At 41.7% G+C, this 19,342-nt stretch overlaps 1 protein-coding gene across 1 annotated transcript in view; it reads left to right on the forward strand.

Annotated features, from left to right (window-relative positions):
* RFWD3 (ring finger and WD repeat domain 3) overlaps window positions 1-18,283 on the forward strand; it is a 42,369-nt gene extending 24,086 nt beyond the window's left edge. Inside the window, exons 9-13 of the mRNA XM_006860309.1 lie at window positions 4,685-4,835; window positions 6,650-6,826; window positions 11,568-11,782; window positions 15,933-16,144; window positions 18,140-18,283. Coding sequence (XP_006860371.1) covers window positions 4,685-4,835; window positions 6,650-6,826; window positions 11,568-11,782; window positions 15,933-16,144; window positions 18,140-18,283 — 899 coding nt within the window. The remainder of the gene's footprint in view (window positions 1-4,684; window positions 4,836-6,649; window positions 6,827-11,567; window positions 11,783-15,932; window positions 16,145-18,139) is intronic.
* Window positions 18,284-19,342: the final 1,059 nt, after the last annotated feature.

Genomic DNA, 19,342 nt, shown 5'->3' on the forward strand with positions numbered 1-19,342 from the left:
TTGTGACAGTCGCAATTAATCATGATAACAATTATTCACTATTGAATCATACAAATCTTAACCCCATCTCTTTTCACCAGACCCATCTAGACTAGATGAAATCTATTCAGTGGGGACTCTTTCTTGCTCCACACACTCTTAAACTCCTTCTTGAAACCTTGTAAGCCAGACACTTCGTGCCTTTAGGCTAGGTCAAATGGGTACTGTCTGCAAGTTTGGGTGTTCTTGTGTATCCCCCCTCACTTCATATCAGCTGGATGCTTCACTCTCAGCTCTAGCCCTCTGTGGCTATGTCCTTGTCCATGGGCTCAAGCATTCCCAGGTCTCACCACACTTTGGACCAACCAGCCCTTGTTCTTCCCTCTTTCATCTCCAGGTCAACAGGAGCCAATGGACTCTGGTTGAACTCAGCCCATTTCTTCATTGCTGCCTTTCCCCCTTTTCTACTCACCTACTGGCGACCACACTGGTCTACTGACCAGTGTGGTCGCCAGCAAGCTTACATGCCTGTTTGTGTGTTCCCTTTGAGTTTCAGTCTTAGGAGTTGGTTCTGAAGGAACTTGATTGCTTGCCTTGATGGCTTCCTGCCGAACAGCTTCTGTATTCTTGTAGTGGCCAGTCCTACTGACATTTTTGTTTTGGGTGTTTCCTGATGATCTTTCTTCGAAGATGTATCTTCTGTCACTGTAGCTATTCCAGGATGGTCTGCTTGTCCTTTCTAGTGGGAATGTCCCACCACATAAGGTTCTGGATGGGACTTGGGATTCTACCTAAGGTCCTATACTCTGCAAAGACTTTGCAAGAGGCCTATTTTACTGAGCAATTTGTAAAACCCCTTTTAGGTATTCCATTAAAAAAAAAAAAAGTTGTATCCTTGGAAACCATTTGGGGCCGTTCTTCCCTGTCCTAGATCGTCACTTAGAGTTAGAATTGACTCAGTGGTAATGGGTGTGCTAATGTTTCTGTTAGTAATGTTACAAAATTTTCTATTTTGTAATTTTGAAATATTATTTTGTAATTTTGGTGGTATCTTACGTAGCATATTGGGTTCCCACTTGACAGTTCACTGATACTACTTAGCCTTTTCCCAACAAGTCATGATTTTCTTCAAGTTCTGTTGTTTCCAGTGCTCTAGTGTCTTTTTGTCTTCTCATCTTTGTGTTAGTTTGTTTTTTAATGGAGCATTGTTCTCATGGGTAATATCCTGTATTTTGTATGCCAGTCTTTTATTATATTAAAAAGTGACCTCGAGATAGTTTTGGTTCAAGGTTTTAAAGTATATTGGGACAGTAGTCGCAGGAATCTTCTAATCTCCACTGGTCCAGTAAGTCTGGACTTAACAGGAATCTGAGTTCTGTGCTGCTATGAAGGTCCTTCTATCGTGTCCCTGATCAGAACAATCTGGGGTATTCAGGCACCATCTAGTTCTGGGATCTCAGGGTGAATGTGGCCAAGGATTGTGTCAGCTGTTGACCCTGCTTTGTGTCTTTAAACTTAATTTTAGGTTGTCTTAATGTTGGAAACCAAACTTCCCGATGTTGTTATTGTTAAATGTGTTCCTACTCATAGCAACCCTGTATAGAGTTTCCAAGAAGCAGCTGGTAGGTTTGAGCTGCCGACTTCGTGTGCTTATCCTACAGCACCACACCAGGATTCCAGATCTTGCCTTGTGTCCAATGAAATTATTCCTACATGTTGCACATGTTTCTTACTCTTTTTCAGTATATGACCTCTGACAGCTACCAGGCTCCTTTGCTTCATCTGGTATTCTGTTTCCCCATTTAGAAGTTCCATTCAAATGCTCCAAAACTGAGGTTATTATATGTATACATCCCTATCCTCTGATAATAACTGAGTTGCAATGCTACTGGGGTGCGTTGAGGGGCGGGGGTGTCCCAGTGAAGAGAAAGTAAGCAGGATTGTGTTCTGTCTGTCTGGGTCAGAGACCTATGGGAAGGGAAGATGCCTGTATTTACTGTCTCTCATTAGTGGCTATCAAGTCAATTCTGAATTGTGACCATTCTTATGTATGCAGAGTAAAATTGCTCCATAGGGTTTCCAAGGCTGACATTTTGGAGTACCTTTGATATGGGTTGTGTAAAAGGGATGTGGGGGTAGCATCTGACCTCCTCATTTCATAAGGTGGGAGGAAAATCAAAACTAATATAGCTCAAGGCCTCTCCCTTTAAGGCAGAAGTCAGACAGACTTTCACCCTCCAATCTTTTAGCCAATTCTAACACCAACCTTCCCTCCTATGACACTCTACTTCTCTACTGGATTTAATCATTCATTCATTAGCCACATAGAACTTACATGTAATACACAGATCTATGGGGTTTATTTGGGGAAGCAGCAGGTTGCAATTCTGCATCAGCAATTACTCAGGAAACAGTTCACCATCAGAACAGTCTCTCAGCAGTGCCTACTAGGACGCCCAGGCACCTCAGCCATTGCCCTGCTTGACAAGTGTTTGAGAACTCAATAAATGCCCACTCTGCCAGTAAATCTCCTGCCTGAAAGCTCAACTTTCTCTCTCCATGGGCAGGAAGCTTGGCTTGATTCTGTTGCGTGTTTCTTATTGGTGATGAGATCCCCCTTTCCACCTCAGGGACAGCGAAACTGACCAGTTTCCACAATAAGGTTCTGTATGCCTTACATAGTCCTGGTGTGGGACTGTGGGTTAATGTGCCAGACTGCAAAGCCATTTGAACGGCAAGGTCAGCCATTCCAGCTCACCAGTTGCTCCTTGGACACCCTATACAGGGTCGCTACGATTTGGAACCCACTCAACGGCACTTAACAACAACAACCCTACAAGAGTACCATGTACCTTATCTAGATTATAAGCAAGCTATCCAGTCCCCTTGTTGGGTGGGCCACAGGTACCACATTTGCAGAGTCCTGGTGTGGTGCTATCGGGTAAGCACTGCACTGCTAACTACAAGGTTGGGCGTACAAAACCATCAACTGCTCCTCGGAAACACTATACAGGATTGCTATGAGTCAGAACTGACTCATTGACACTTAGGAACAACACCAATCATTTTGGAGACCACAGTGGTTCTATAGCCCCAAGGTCAGCAGTTTGAGCCCAGCAGCCTCTCCACAGAAGAAAGATAAGGCTTTCTGCTTCTGCAAAGATTTATAGCCTTGGAAATCCTATACAGGTTGCTATGAGTCGAAATCCAACTTGGTGGCACTTAACAACCAGTCGTTTGGTGGGAGTTCCAAAGATTAAGGCTAAAAGGGCCGTATTAAGTCATTCAGGGCACTGCAGACCAGAACCACCAACCTTTCCACGTAGTCAGGTAGATGCTCGGTGCTCAACCGTCTGTTCCACCAAGTCTCGGTGAACAGGATTGCTTAGAGAATGTGCCTCTCGTCACGGAATAAAACCTTCCCCTCAAACTGAAAAGTGACGTGTTTTCTCTAATTGTTCTCCAAACTGGTTAGGTTCTGTTCCTTTTTTCTTAATGTATATGTGCTGCTTGATAACCTGCCAGTGCTAATTTGTTCTTGTTCCCTTGGTTCTGTCTCAGGAGAAAATGCAATAAACCTGCTTCCATTTGGTTCCCTGGATAAGCTGAAATAATGATTCAAAGCTACCAAAAATTAGGATTTGACAAATTCTGTTTGTTTTGTTTTTTAGCTCAGATAATATTTAATCAGAATAAATCTGTCATCGTATCAAGAGAACAAAGTAACAAATAAATTTTAAAAGATTTCTTGGCTTTTTCCCCTTCAGGAATTACTTGCATTGATTAGGGTACTTGAGATGTCATCTGTTTAATTTCATTCCAGACAGACAGATGGGCGCATTGTAATCACCTGGCAGAGTAAACACTTCATCTTCTTTCCCTATTTTTTTGGTCTCTTGAATGTCTGATTCAGATGTAATGTTCTCTCTCGTTCCCCCCACACACACCCCACCCCAACTTTGCTGCCTTACTAATGCATAATAACTGCACTCTTTTAAAGTGCAACCTTTGATGAGCCTTGACCATGTACACACCCCTGAAGCCATTCCTGGAATTAAGAGAATTAACATATCCACCGCCTCAAGAGTTTTCTTTTGTCCTTTTGTGTAGACCCACATCCCCAGGCAACTGCTGACTCTGTCATTATAGAGCAGTTTGTGATTTCTAGACTTTTATGTAAATTCTGTAACTAGAATCATTTCTTACAAACTTTTATGCCTGGCTGCTTTCCTCAGCCTTTTTCTTTGGGAGGAGCGAGTTGATCCAGACAGATGTGTGTATCAGTAGTTTGTTCCTTTTTATTACTGAGCGCAATATTCCATTTTATGTGTATGCAGTGGGTTTGTTCTGGTGTGGCGCTGTGGGTTAATGTGCCAGACTGCAAAGCCATTTGAACTGCAAGGTCAGTGGTTCAAGCTCACCAGTTGCTCCTCCGAAACCCTATACAGGATTGCTATGGGTTGGAACCGACTGCCAACACTTAACAACAACAATGGGTTTGTTTATCCATTTACCTGTTATTGGTATTGGGAATGTGTTTTTTAAAGAAAATTATAACCCCAGGAAATAATTTACTTTATCTGACTAGCTGTTTCACAGAGACTTACATACCAAGAAACGTGAGCAAAGGAGTTCTTCATGAAAATGAGCTAATTTTGCCCTAAATTGAATTTCAGTGACTTAATTTATACTCTGTATGTTTTAGGCTTTGGTGTTAAGATGTTGAGTACTGCCAACATGAAGAGCAGTCAGTACATTCCGATGCATGCCAAACAGATTCGCGGATTGGCTTTCAGCAGCCAATCCAAAGGTTTACTGCTCTCCGCTTCCCTGGACAACACCCTTAAACTGACTAGGTGAGTGCTTCAGGGAGGGAGATGGGGGTGATGAGCAGCTTGGAATTAGGATCCAGAGAGGTGATGACATGAGTTCTCACTTGTGGACTAAATCCTTCTCTTTGAAGATCTAGGCTCATTGAATTTAAAACATACTACTTTTGAAAGTTATCACAGAAAGTTGCAAAGGAGTATGTGTGATACCGTTTCTTTTAAAATAAATATTCCAAAAGGGAACTGCATTTGTATAGATGCAGGCAACATCTTAGGGATGGTAGAGTAACAGAGAAAATGACACTTTCACCCTGGAGCCCTGTCAGGTCAAGGCTGCTTAGGCCTGGTCTCTTAGCTCAGTAATTCTGCCTGACAAAAAACACTCACCAGGCATTTGCTCACTGGATTTCTATGAATGGTTTCTTTCATACCCTCAGTTAGTTATGGCATTTTGTTATCCATGTACTCTTGAGTATGAAGCAGATCTGACTGCCTGTTCATTTTCTCTCAATTTTTATCATGAAAACATACCAAAAATTCTGCCAGTACAACTTCCCTATTTATAACTCGAAGAGCATTGATTACATGTTGCGTCACTGTTGTTAAGTGCTGTTGAGTTGGTTCCAAGTCATAGCTACCCTATATGAGGGTTCCAGTGCTTTTACATCATTATCCTGAGAAAGGGGATGGCGGGCTCAAAGTGCGGGCTCAGTGTTCAGTTGGAACCACGGAACTCTTAATTCACCATTGTCTTTACTGAACACATTACACCACTTAACATAAACTCATTGTGCCCCAAACAATTCTTTCCCATCCTTGGAAATTATTAATAATTTTTTGTTTTTTATATATTTGCTTATTTCATATTAGCAAGATGATACCATGTCTGTTCTTCTGTGACTGATACTTCCTTCACAGTTTATTCATGTTGTGGCATGCATCAGAACTTATTTCATTGGAGTCCTGGTGTGGCGTTGTAGGATAAGCACTGAACTGCAAGGTCAGTTTGAACCGAAAGGTCATCAAACTCACCAGCAGTGGCTCAGAAACCCGATACAGGGTCACTGTGATTTGGAAACAATGTGATGGAACTTAACAACAACAATGATATCTCCTTATATGGATATACAAGGGATTTCAGAAAAGTTCTTGGGGAAATTTCAGTATCTTTGTTTCCACCTTTTGGCTCTTGTGAAAAGTACTTCAATGAATGTTGGCGTACAGGCTTTTGTCTTTTCAGAACTAGTTTCAATCAGATATTGGATCCTTGGCTTCTACCTAACTTCTACAACTATATCTGAGGAAGTCCTGATGGTCTTACCAGTTCTGATAAGTCCTATGACTTTTCAAGAAAGCATGGGCTTAATTTTGGCCAAAACCTCAATGTGATTATTATGTTTCACATGTGTGTGTATGTACTATATATATATATTTAGTGTCATTTAGAAACAGGGAGAAAAGATTAAATATTAAACTGTTACTAGTGACCACCTCTATGCAATTGCATTTTTTTTTTTCTTGTGTATATTTTTAAGTTTTGTGCATTGAATATTGATTACCTGTGTAATAGGTAACTAACTGTACAGAAGGTAATAGGGACAGGATGGAGAATGCACCATCTGTATGTCCTTCTTTATCTTTTAAAGGAAAACCTGTGGTCCCCAAAACACATGTTTTTAGATTTAAAAGAAATTAAATAGGAGCAATACCTGGAACATGGTTTGGGTATATGGGTGTTTACTTAATAGGATTATTGGTCATTTAAATGATAGTCTTTATAACTTTGTCAGATATTTGATGTTATTTCTACATAGTTATAAAAGTTTCTTGTAACACCACAGCCTAGAGACCAATACCGTGGTCCAGACCTACAATGCTGGACGTCCTGTCTGGAGCTGCTGTTGGTGTCTTGATGAAAACAATTACATTTATGCTGGACTAGTCAACGGTTCAGTTCTTGTGTATGATCTGCGAAACACGAGCTGTCATGTCCAGGAGCTAGTGCCTCAGAAAGCCAGGTAAGGAACCACTTTCACCCCATAGGTAGTGACTTCCACTTATGCTGCTACAGTATTGGTACTCTCTGTAATTGATCTGAAATCTCAGGGAGATCCATTTTTCTGAGATTGACTAATCTGGTCTCGCTTTAGAATCATTAAGATCCTTATGGCTTGTGTCTGTTATACTTCAGGGAGTGGGAAGCTGTGGTCTTAGTGTAACCAGACTAATGCAATTGCCTATCATGGTAAAGTGACGTTACGTCTATTGAAAATCCAACTCCAAAATTTATTAGCTGCGTGACCTTGGTTGTATTGCTTGGACTTTTGTAAATTCTTAAGATGGGTGACCATTAGCACCACTATTGCTCCTTAGAATGTGTTGAGCATCGTTTGGGCATAAAGTTCTCATAGTGGAAGTGGGGACTGTGACCTGGATCAAAACTTAAGAGAGTTTTCCATTTCCAATTTCAATATGTGTTAAAGGCAGGGGTAAGACGTCTAAACATAATGGTCTACCAGTCATCTGTCTTTTTCTCATACTATAGTGACTTGTGTTGCTCTGATGCTGGCAACTGTGCCACTGGTATTTGAAATACCTACAGGGTCACCCATGGTGAACAGGTCTCAGCAGAGCTTCTAGGATAAGACAGACTAGGACGAAGGAGAGACCAGATCAATGTTAAGTGCCATTGAGTCGGTTCCAACTTATAGCAAGTTTGTATGGCATTTCTGTGGTAGAATTATATCCATGCACCTATAAGGAAGACCATTTTAATGCCTCTATTATTCAAATAAATATGCCTGGCGTGGTGCAGTGGATTAATGCGCCAGACTGCAAAGCCGTTTAAACTGCAAGGTCAGTGGTTCAAGCTCACCACCTGCTCCTCGGAAACCCTATACAGGGTCGCTGTGGGTCAGAACCGACTCTATGGCACTTAAGAACAACATTATTCAAATGTATGCAGCAACCACTAAAGCCAGTGATGGTGAAATTGAAAAATTCTACCAACTTCTTCAGGCTGAAATTGATCAAATAGGCAATCAAGATGCATTGATGATTACTGGTGATTGGAATGTAAGATGGAAGTTATAACAGTCACTATCAAAAAGAAATGGTTAGTGTTCTGCCATTCCAAGAGGTAGCATATGATTATCTCTCAATAACCGATGATATTGAGAGAAGAGTTATAAATTGCATTGAGAGTACTGGCAAAAAAAAAAACCCCAAGGCTCCAGAAATTGATGGGATGCAAATGGAGGAAAGGTTTCAGTAAATGGTTGCACTCTTAGAAGTACTCACTGGTCTAAGCCATCTGATAGTTGGAGGTCCGTATTTGTGCCCATTCCAGAGAGGTGACCCAACGTAGTGAGGAAGAAATCACCAGACAATATCACATGCAGGTGAAATTTTGCTAAAGATAATTCAAAAATGGTTGCAGAAATCAAAACAACAACGAAATATCATATCACACCAGCATTAATAGCAAAGTGAGAAAAAAATTTTTGGCAAGGGTGTTGGAGAGATCAGAACCCTCCTGCATTGCATTGCTGGTGGCACTGTAAAATGGTTCAGCTACTCTGGATAAAGATATGCTGCGCATCCAAGTGGAAATACCATATGCCCCAGCAATCCCTCTATTTGGTATTTATCTGCAAGAAATAAAGAGCAAGAATGTGAGTGGATATGTGCACACCAGTGTTCATCGCAGCACACAATAGCAAAATGATACCTAAAAACCTATCAATGGAAAAATGGATAAACAAACTTTGGTGCCTATACACGATGGAATACTATGCAGTGTTGAAGAATAACAATGGATCTGAAACACACCATAACATGAATGAACCTGGAGGACAGAATGCTGAGTGAAATAAGTCAATCACAGGACAGATAGTGTATGAGACCACTATTGTAAAAATTCTAGAAAATGTTTTCATGCTAAAAGAAACATTCATCAATTATTACCAGGGGTGGGAGGGAAGGGAGAGTAATTCACTGGCCAGAGGGAAGATACATGTTAACTTCTGTGACTGTGACTGGGAGGGCAATATACAAGAAGAGTGAGGTTGGCAGAAGAATGATGAAGGTAAGTGAAGACTCAAGGAGGTATGCCAGGGTTAAAGTGGGTAGAGGTAAATAGTGATATATGCACAACCTTGGAACAACCATGATCTTTGTATAGCTACATGGACAGAGACACAGGCTGAAAGGGCATGGGAAGAAGAGTGGGGTGTATACATATTTATATAAGAGCTTGAAAGAGAGGATATGATATTTGTACATGAGTAACCAACCACAGGGAAGAAGCGGGATGGTTGTTGTTTCATGAAGAGGATTGCAATCATTGAGATGAAACAAAATATGTGATTTGTTGAATGTGAAACTGATGATCTTGCCTGTAAATCTTCACTTAGTTCACAATAAAAAGTTTAAAGAAAAACAGCGGGTTGTAGCTGCCAGAAATTCAACCCTAATTCAGAAGAGGATTTAGAGCAAGGAATGTCATTACTGATAGCACATGGATCTTGGTTAAAAGTAAAGAATACCAGAAAGATGTTTACTTATTCCTTATTGACTATGAAAAGGCATTTGATTATGTGGATCATGACACGTTAAGATAACATTGCGAATGGACATGCCAGAACACTTAATTGTGCTCGTGAGGAGCCTGTACGGAGACCAAAAGGCAATTATTCAAATAGACAAGGGATACTGAGTGCTTTAAAATCAGCAAAGGAAGTATCAGCACAATACTAGCCCCTGTGAGTTGGATATTATGGATCCATTTTGAAGTGAATTGCTAAAGAGTGGAGGACTACAGTAGAGTTAGAGTCACCTTTGAGGTATTGTCTGACTCTGATTTATAAGACTGCCTTGGAAAAGCTAACTCTTATTCCTTGGATCCTGTATCTGGCTCATTATATCTGACCTACAGTTCACGGGACTTTCAGCCCATCACCTTACCTGATTCGCCAACGCCTGCAGCTTTGTGCATTAACAGCTTGTCAACTGACCTGCCAATTTGGGTTCCTCAGGCCCCTGAAACTATTGTAATCATGAAATGGAGAAATTTGGCTTTAAAAGGGCCATAATAAATCATTAGCTTCCCTGCATATCTTCTCACCATACTTATTCCAATTCTACATCGAGCAGATAATCCAAGAAACTGGATTATATGAAGAACGTGACATCAGGATTGGAGGAAGACACATAATAACCTGCGATGTGCAGATGACACAACCTTGCTTGCTAAAAGCAAAGAGGACTTGAAATAGTTACTTGGATTGCAGATCAATGTAAAGAAAACAAAAATCCTTCAACACTCTCGGAAGCAGCAGTCAAGAAATCAAACTATATATTGCATTAGACAAATTCGCTGCACGAGAGTGATTTAAAGTGTTCAAGTTTGAGGACTAAGGTGTACCTGATCCAAGCGATAGTGTTTTTAAGCACCTCATATGATTGAGGAAAATATGCATGCGAAAGTTAAAACAGTGAATAAAAATGACCAGAGATCAATGCATTCGAATTACGGTATTGGTGAAGTATATTGAAAGTACCAAAGATTGCCAGAAGCACAGCTAGACTTCCTTAGAGGTGAGGATGGTTAGACTTCTTATACTTCGGGCATATCAGGCGGGGATCGGTACCTGGAAAAGTGCAGTATGTATTATGCTTGCTAAAGTAGAGAGTAAAGTCGGCAAAAAAGAACAAGACCTCTTCACTTTCAGCAAGCAAGGTTGTATCATCTGCATATCGCAGGTTGATAATAAGTCTTCCTCCAATCCTGATGCCACGTTTTTCTTCATAGAACCCAGCTTCTCGTATTATATTTGCTCAGCACACAGGTTGAATAAGTATAATGAAAGAATACAACCCTGTCTCACACCTTTCCCAATTTTAAAACATTCAGTGTTCCCATGTTCATGTAGATCTATAGAATATTTCAAATGAATAGTTAAAAGTTTATATTTTTGGTAAAGTATGCAATTTTTAAATATACTTAAAAAAATAATTTTACTTCATAGATAGGGAAACTGCATATAATTTTTCTTACTCTTGAAATAAACTATTTTTCTTCCAAAAAAAAAAAAATAGTGGATACTAAGTTTTAATATAGCAGGGAAAACATATTCACATATGTTCATTTTTATTTTAGATTGCTCTGGTTGACTTTCTGGTGACAAAGATGAAATAAGACAGACTTAGTGGTAGCTTTTGGCACTGTGAGCAAACAGTCATAAGAACGCAGTCTGCAGACTGATGTTTCTGACAGAATTCTATATAGCATGCTGGCCTGATCAGATGCTTACTTAGAGGGATCCCTCAAACCGATTTCTGAATTTAAATGTAGTTGCTTGAGGTTGTATTTTAAATGAAGGCTCTGTCAACTGCAACTTGAAAGCTTTATTAGATGTTAATGAACTGTTTCTTTACTGTTTTTTTTTGTGTATGCAGCGAGCCCCATTACCAGATGGCTCACACCAGTCAAGCTTCCTTGTATCTTCTATCCTATTTGATTATTATTGCTTTTAAAGCATCTGACATCTTCCCTGAAATTGGGTACAGAAGATTGCCTAGATGCCCTTTTTTGTCTACAGAAGGAATGGTAGTTTTATCAGATGCCAAAGGATAGTGATCCATGGACAGTTTGTTACCTCTTCCGTAGAGTAGGAGGGTGCTCAGGGATTCTTGGTATGGAGTCTAGAACCGTCCAAGTACTAGAATGTGAGTTTGGTTCTTTTCCTTTCCCTTCAGGTGCCCGCTGGTGTCCTTGTCCTACATACCCAGAGCTGCGTCCGCTGTATTTCCTTATGGTGGGGTTCTGGCTGGAACCTTGGAGAATGCTTCTTTCTGGGAGCTAAAAATGGGCTTTTCTCATTGGCCTCATGTCCTGCCCTTGGTGCCAGGGGGCTGCACAGATTTTCAGATGGAGACTACCACTCGACACTGTCTCGTGACCTACAGGCCTGGTGAGTGTTTGTGTGTCTACATCAGGTCTTCCCATGGCTTCTTTTGGAGTAAATTGGTAGAGATGAGGGAAAGAGAGCTTGGCCCTGCCATTCACATGGTACTGGCTAAAGCCCCTGGTTAGGTTGCAACTCTTGCTACTGCAGGAAGAGTGGCAACTCCAAGTTCCTCTCTAGAGCTTTCCTCCCTGTATCTCACCCATGTGGACTGGTACAAATCCTGCTGGGTACTCCTGTAGTTCAGTTAGCCACTTCACAAGCCCTTGCAGCATAAAATGAGAATGGGATTAGGAGGCCTGGTCATGTGACCATTGAGCCATTTCAACTCTAAATTTCATGTTTTCTGCTTGCCTTTAGTTCACCTAAGAGAAAGGCAGTCTAATAGGACCTAGACTAGTAACTCATTTGGAGCCAGTGAAGGTAAATAGAAGATGGAGCGCCATGGGTGTATGTGCTTATTCAGCTAGACTTCGTTGTCTCCTGAACCACGGGTAGAACACCTGGTAGCCAACTGTGAACTGGACAGAGGCATGGCCCACCATTCCTAATGACCAGGCAGATATTTCGTGAAAGATAGTCATTAAATTGCCCACACTCTAGCACAGGGCAGGGATTAGACACAGGAAAGTTTGGGTGCTGGGGAGGGGGGCAGTATACAAGAAGGGAGAGGGAAATGGAAGAACAAAGCAGATGGGAGAACAATTAGGCTTGTTTGAATGGGCTAAGTGGGACCGAGATAAAGAATGATGTGGAACTACAGGGCTCTGGGATACAGAGATTGACCCATGCTTGGAATGGGGAAAAGGGAGGAATAATGCTAAGATACTCGGCAGTCTTCTGAATTTTGGTTTTCCTTGCATTATAATATAAAATAGACACCGGAGTAGGGAGAGAAAGGAGTAATCATAAACATCACCATAGAAAGTTTGTAAGTCCGTCTTCTGCCTATAACTGATTGGAATACCTAAAATGGGGCTACAATGTGCCCAGGGAAGGAGGCTTCCTGCGGAGCCTCTGCAATACTTGGGACTATAGGTAGAAGCCTCAACCACATCCAGATCTCCAGAGACGGGAAATTCCCACTTGAACGGACAAGCAAACCAACCTGGAGCGGCTAGAAGAACAGAAGATACTTCTTGAAAGAAAGACCTACAGGAAAAATACAAAACTATAGAGTCAGATGGACTATTACTACAAGAACAAACACATTGCTTGCCCAGGAAACATCAAGGCAAGTGGTCGGGTCCCCTTAATGCAAACCCCCTTCCAAGACTAAGACTCAACAGAAATACGCGCTCTGATTGGTGACCACACGTATCGCCGATAGGGAGAAGTGGGGTAAAAGCAGCAATGAAGTGGCAAGCTAAGCCCTACAATGTTTGGTGGGCTTCTGTGGACCCAGATGGGGACCTGGTTGACCAGCAATGTGGGGAGACCTGGGGACTCATGGGCTCAGAGTCAGCGGCGTGGCCACAGAGGACTAGAGTGGAGAGTGAAGCTACCAGCTGATAAGAAGAGAGGGCATACGCACAAGAACACCCACACTTGCAGATGGTACCCACGTGACCTGGCCCTGATGAATGGATGATCAGAACTCAACCAGGAGAGGAAAAAAAAACAAAAAGAGTGGTCTGATACAATTTGATGAACTTGACCTACACTTATGGATGCAGTAACCCAAAAGAGAACAAACCTTTACAGCAAGAAACATTCCCACCCCCTCCACACACAGAGTAGACAGAGATGGGTAACTTGGACATTGGATACCCAAATTGGTGTGGGGGGACCACAAAAGCAAGAAGTGACTGGCTTACAAGCTTTCAAGATGGAACCTAGAGCTAGGGGGCATGGAGGAAGGCAGAATCTCCAGTGAGTACTATCCAGTCTGTCTAGGTGGAGCTGATGAAATAAAATGCAGAAGGGTCACTTGTGATACAATAGGGAATGATTGTTATCAGGACTGATTGTGAGGGTTGGAAATGTAAAGGTAGACATTTTGTAGCAAGGAAGGGAGTGATTAACTCTCCAGTCTAGGAGCGGAGGTCTCTAGGACCATCACCGGAGAAGAGCCGAGAGCGGGACCCTACCCAGAGAAGCAGCGAGGCCCAAGATAGAGGCAGAGATGATGACGTAGAGTGATGAAGTGGCTGGGGACTCTTCTAACCTTCGTGTTCTTAGGTATCCCAGAGTCACTTAGTTCACAGACTGTGGCTTCTGTGAAAGGCTTTAGGACCATTTGATCGTCTAGTTTCTTTTTATTGTTGCTGTTGTGTAGAGGTTCTATGCAACAGTTAGAACTGCCTCCAGTGGGTTTCCTAGGCCGTGTTCTTTGTGTGTATAGATCACCAACTCTTTGGTCCCATTGGCCCTTGCGGGTTTGAACTACAGACCTTTGTTTGGCAGCCATTCACCTAACTATTATGCCAATTTTTTTTTTTTTTTTTTAAAGTTAAAAATTCCTTAATTTTTTATTCCTGGTACCGCTACCACAATTTACAGTGCAACATACCTGATGTAATGAAAAAGGAAAGAAAGCTACAACAGATAAAAGACGTCAGGAATGTACAGCTAAATGACACCACATTGCAGTTATCAATCGCTGTACTTTTTGTGCACTGTGGCTCTAACAGTCCTAATAAGAAGGGTTTCTTGTTGGAGCTGCAGTAACTTTTCTCACTGTGGCTCATCGTTCCTTCTGTAGCAGATTTTTACCGTTCCTCTCATGCATTGGGGACAACTGTCTCAAAGTGCCCTGCAGCTTTCCTGACAACTCCTCACTCTCGCTCCTCCTAACAACTGTAGCCTCTGCTGAATTTTAAGAACCTTCTGCTACCATATCCACCACTTCCACCACCATAAGGACTGCCTGAGCTTCTTCCACCAAACTACCCCACCTCATCCCGTTTTCATGGGTGCATAAATCATATTTACCACCACCGCCATAGTTACCACGGCCAAAATTTCCTCCTTCATTGTAACCATCATCTCCTCCATATCCTGGTCCAACACCACCATAGCCCTCTCTACTACTATAACCATAGTTGCCACCATCGCCTCCAAATCCGTTATATCCACCATCACCTCCACCGTAACTACCTCTGCTGCCACCACCTTCACCACTATAGCCTCCTCTTCCACCAAAGTTTCCACCACCTCCAAAGTTCCTTCCACAGCCCATAAAGCTGCCAGATCCACCTCCATGACCTCTCTGTGATCCAGCAGACTATCTTTTGCTTAGAAAGGGCCTTTTTCCCTTCATAATTATGCCCATTAATAGTGTGGTATTTTTGAACAACAACTTTATCAACTGTATCATGATCATCAAAAGTTACAAAGGCAAATCCTCTTTTTTCCACTCTGCCTGTCTCCCATAACTTCTCTGGTTTCAATCTTGTTATGCTTTTATTAATAAAAGTAGTCTCCAGTTATAGTCTTCTGTGTCTTCTTTAATGCCATCAATGAAAATTTTCTTCACTGGTAAATGGGCACCAGGCTTTACAGAATAGAATCCTTTCTAGAAACAGCTCTCTTTGGTTTCACTACACGCCCCTCAACCTTGTGTGGGCTGGGTGCACAATCTGTGAGTGTGCCCCACTTCTCCAAAGGTTCTCTTAAACTATCATCTGTAATTTCAAAGCTCAGACCACCAATAAACAGTTTTCGCAACTGCTCTGGTTCCTGTGGATCATGACCCACCCTCCATTTTGAGACCAGGCTTGCCTCTTCCAACTTGAGTTCTTGTGTGCCCCCCCTTTTAATAACATGCTTTCACTATATAAAAATGCACAGTTCTGTGGGTTCAGGAGATCCCCTTGGGGAAGGGATAAAAAAGGCTTTAATAAAAACTCTGAAGAACAATAAATCCCTAAACAGATCTGGTGGGATATAGTGATTTTAATAAAAGATCCCTCATAGGCAAAAAAAAAATCTTGAAGATGACTGGCTTCAACCTAGCCTAAGATTTCTGAATTTCATTTGTGTTCAATTATTTTTTTTCCTGTTATTAATGCTTGCTTTGTAGTTAACTCTTCATGATTTAATACAATTGACTTTTCTACCTAACTAGGTTGTCAGTGTCAGGAACCTGGTTGGTTTTGGTTTTTTGGTTTTGTATCCTCCCCATGGGGCAACACTTAACTTCTCTTTCCTGTAGATAAAAAATACCCCACCGTACGCACCGTGCTAATGGAGATGTCCTACAGCCTGAATGACACTGGAGAGCCAGTCTGCTCATGCCGTCCTGTACAAACATTTTTCGGGGGACCAACTTGCAAACTACTTACCAAAAGTGCCATTTTCCAAAATCCAAACAATGACGGCAGCCTCCTGGTGTGTTCTGGGGATGAATCATCAAATTCGGCCCTGGTGAGCCTTTTAACTTTTGTATAAAGGTTTTGCTAGGGGAAAATGTGAACATTTTTATATGTAAATATTTTTACTTAATATAAGTATATAAAGCAAAAAGTCAAAGTTCTCCCCATCATCCCATGTTAGCATCCCTGTAAGCCAGCTAGCCCAAACTAATGCAGCTCTTGGGTGTGATTCAGCATGAAGTACCCAAGCACCTCTTTTGAGAGGTCTTTGAACTTCAGTCCAATCAGCCCTAGACCAGAGCTGTTGTTCCCTTAACATTGTTCTAACCAGATGAGAACTTGAAATGTGATTACTTGGACTGTAAAACTTAATTTTTAATTTAATTTTATTTGAATTATTTTAAATCAGTAACCACTGTCATTCACTGGAATTGCAGGTGCAGAGGAGCAAGTTGAGTGTTAGCACAGAAGTAGACAGATAAACCCAATGTCTTAGTTCTCTAGTGCTGCTGTAACAAATACCACAATTGGGTGGCTTTAACAAACAGTTGACTTAGCTCGAAGTCTAAAGTCAGGGATGCCTTTGTATCAGTTTTGGAGAAAGATCCTTGTCTCTTTCTTTTGTTTCTGGCTCCTTGAGGCTCTCGGCATCTGTCTTCCCCCATCTCTGCTTGCTCACTGCTTATTTAATCTCTTCAGACTCAAAAAAGATTGACTTGGGACATATCTTACACTAGTCTTGCCTTATTAACACAAAGACTGTTTATTCCCAAATGGGATTATAACCACAGGCATAGAGGTGATAATTGACAACACATACTTTGGAGAGGAGCACCGTTCAATCCATATAACACAACACCTAGGGTATTTTATAGGATAACCAAACCAATGTCCACGTAAGTCAGTGGCAAACCAAAAATTTTGAAGACTGAATCTGCTCTAAATTCAAAGCGTTATTCAGATTATAATGGCCAAATGTAATGTGGCTCTTGCTTGGATTCAGATTTGAATAAACCAAACAATTGAAAAACCAAAAATTGTTTATTAAGTACTACTATTAGGTGCTAGATAAGGAGCTCTGGTAGCGTAGTGGTTGCCAATTGGGACTGCTAACCTCATGGTCAGCTATTCGAATCTACCAACAGTGCCATGGGAGAAATGTGAGGCTTTTTGCTCCCATAAAGATTTACTGCCTGAGAAACCTTATACAGGGTTGCTATGAGTGGTACCGATTCCCCGGCACATCATCCAGGTGCTAGGGGGACTCCTGCTGTGACGCTGTGGTTTCAGCACTGAAATATGAAGCACAAAGTTGGCAGTGCAAACCCACCAACTGCTCTTTGGAAACTCTACAGGGTTCCTATGTGTCAGAACCAACTTAATGGTACTTCATAGCAGTAACAGGTGCTAGGTGTGGTCATTAACTGCCGTCAAGTCAAGTTTTGACCCATAGCCACCCTGTAGAGGGTTTTCAAGGAGCAACTGATGAACTTGAACCCCACAACTTTGCAGTCTAGTGCATTAACTCAACAGTAGTACCACACCAGGACTCCAGGTAGTCCTATGAATTTCTTGTTTTATGTGATGATTTTGAGGTATAAAAAAAGTCTTCATTATTTAGGGTAAATGAGTTGAAATCAGCAAAGGAAAAAATGGGATGAAGCAAATGTGGGTAACACTTTATAATTGTTGAGTCTGAATATTCTTTTTTTTTTTTTTTTTTTTTTTTTTAATAAAAGTTTTTTTTTAAGTGGAAAGAAGATACTAGTTAGAGGGCAAGGACAGGAATTTTGTCTTAGTGGCCCTTCTGTCCCTCGGCCCCTAGAAGATTGGCTGGTAGGTACATCAGTGGAAAGCATGAGTGCTGCACTTTGTTTTCAAACATTTATTGGTGGACTACTTACTAGTGACAACAAGTGATACCACACACTTTAAATTGGTCAGGTGTGCTCTTTGTCTTATAAAGCCCATTTTGCTTTGTTAGTCAGGTGACATTTTCTGTGCAGCTGTCTGGCTCCTAACCTTTTTCTCTGCTTGTCCTCTTTAGCTGTGGGATGCTAGCAGTGGCTCCTTGCTGCAGAAATTGCAGATGGACCAGCCCGTCTTGGATGTCTGCCCATTTGAGGTGAATCATCACAACTACTTGGCTACCTTAACGGAGAAGGTGGTTCACATCCATAGGTGGGAGTGACCATGACCTTGAAGCCTGTAAGACACACTGCTGGTTAATGGTAAAATGTTTGACCATTACTTAGTGGCCCTGAGCAAGCTCCCTGCTTTGCACCTGTAATTTGGATTCATATGATTCAAGGGTCCCGGTCATGAGACACACTACAAGAGTGTTTCTGCTGTGTCATCAAGAGAATACGTGACCAGTAGTCCATCCACATTCTCCATGTCTTGGAGAGTTAAAAGCCTTCCTCAATCTTTGTTAGGTTGAGTCTTTATATTGGGTCTGACTTCCTGGTAAACCTCAGAGAGTGTCCATTCAGCAGTTACTTAGGGTAGGAGTATGCACCAACCATTTTTCTGGGGGTGTGTGACACTCTTAACTTATACCATTATTTGCCTTGGGGAAATTGCCCTGAAGGGATTAGCCACGTTGCTATTCAGTAGATGTATAGAAAGTCTTTCTTGAGTTGAACACAAGAGGGCACTAAAGAACCCTGAGGACGATTTAATTTGTTTCTGGCTCCTGAGACTAACCACCCTGAAGCACCTTGGTCGCTTATCCCCATAGAAGTATGTGTCAGGGGACATAGGGTGTGCTTTGTGGCCGTAACAATAATGTTGCAGATGTTCAGGGCTGAGAAATTTATGAGGCCAGTAGTGGAGGGGGCTGATGAACCACAAACCCTCTCCTCCTAATGCTGAGTACATTAAGTTCAACCCATTCTGAGAGCTACGTAAAGAGACCCATTGTTGAGCATTCAAGAAGACTCCTTTTTTTCCTTCACAGGTTAGTATCTCAGGATTGGTTTTACACTTTTTCTCTCTCTGGGAAAAGATAGTCAAAATTCTTGAGTTTTTCACAGGAACAGAGATGAGGAGGAAGACTCACTTAGGAGAGGGCTTTTATACAGTGAAACTGTTCAAACTGCTACTAAGAGCAGAAGGGTTTTCCTCTCCCTTTCTCTAAATAAAGCCCTGGGAGTGAGAAGTCTTGTTCCATACATGTTCCTCTGATTTCTCCCCTTTCCTAACTTCTAAGTGCTTTGCTAGTAAAGTGGCTTTTCTCAGGAATGTAGTA

This window comes from Chrysochloris asiatica, unplaced genomic scaffold (assembly GCF_000296735.1).
Source record: "Chrysochloris asiatica unplaced genomic scaffold, ChrAsi1.0 scaffold00037, whole genome shotgun sequence".
Lineage (NCBI taxonomy): Eukaryota > Metazoa > Chordata > Mammalia > Afrosoricida > Chrysochloridae > Chrysochloris > Chrysochloris asiatica.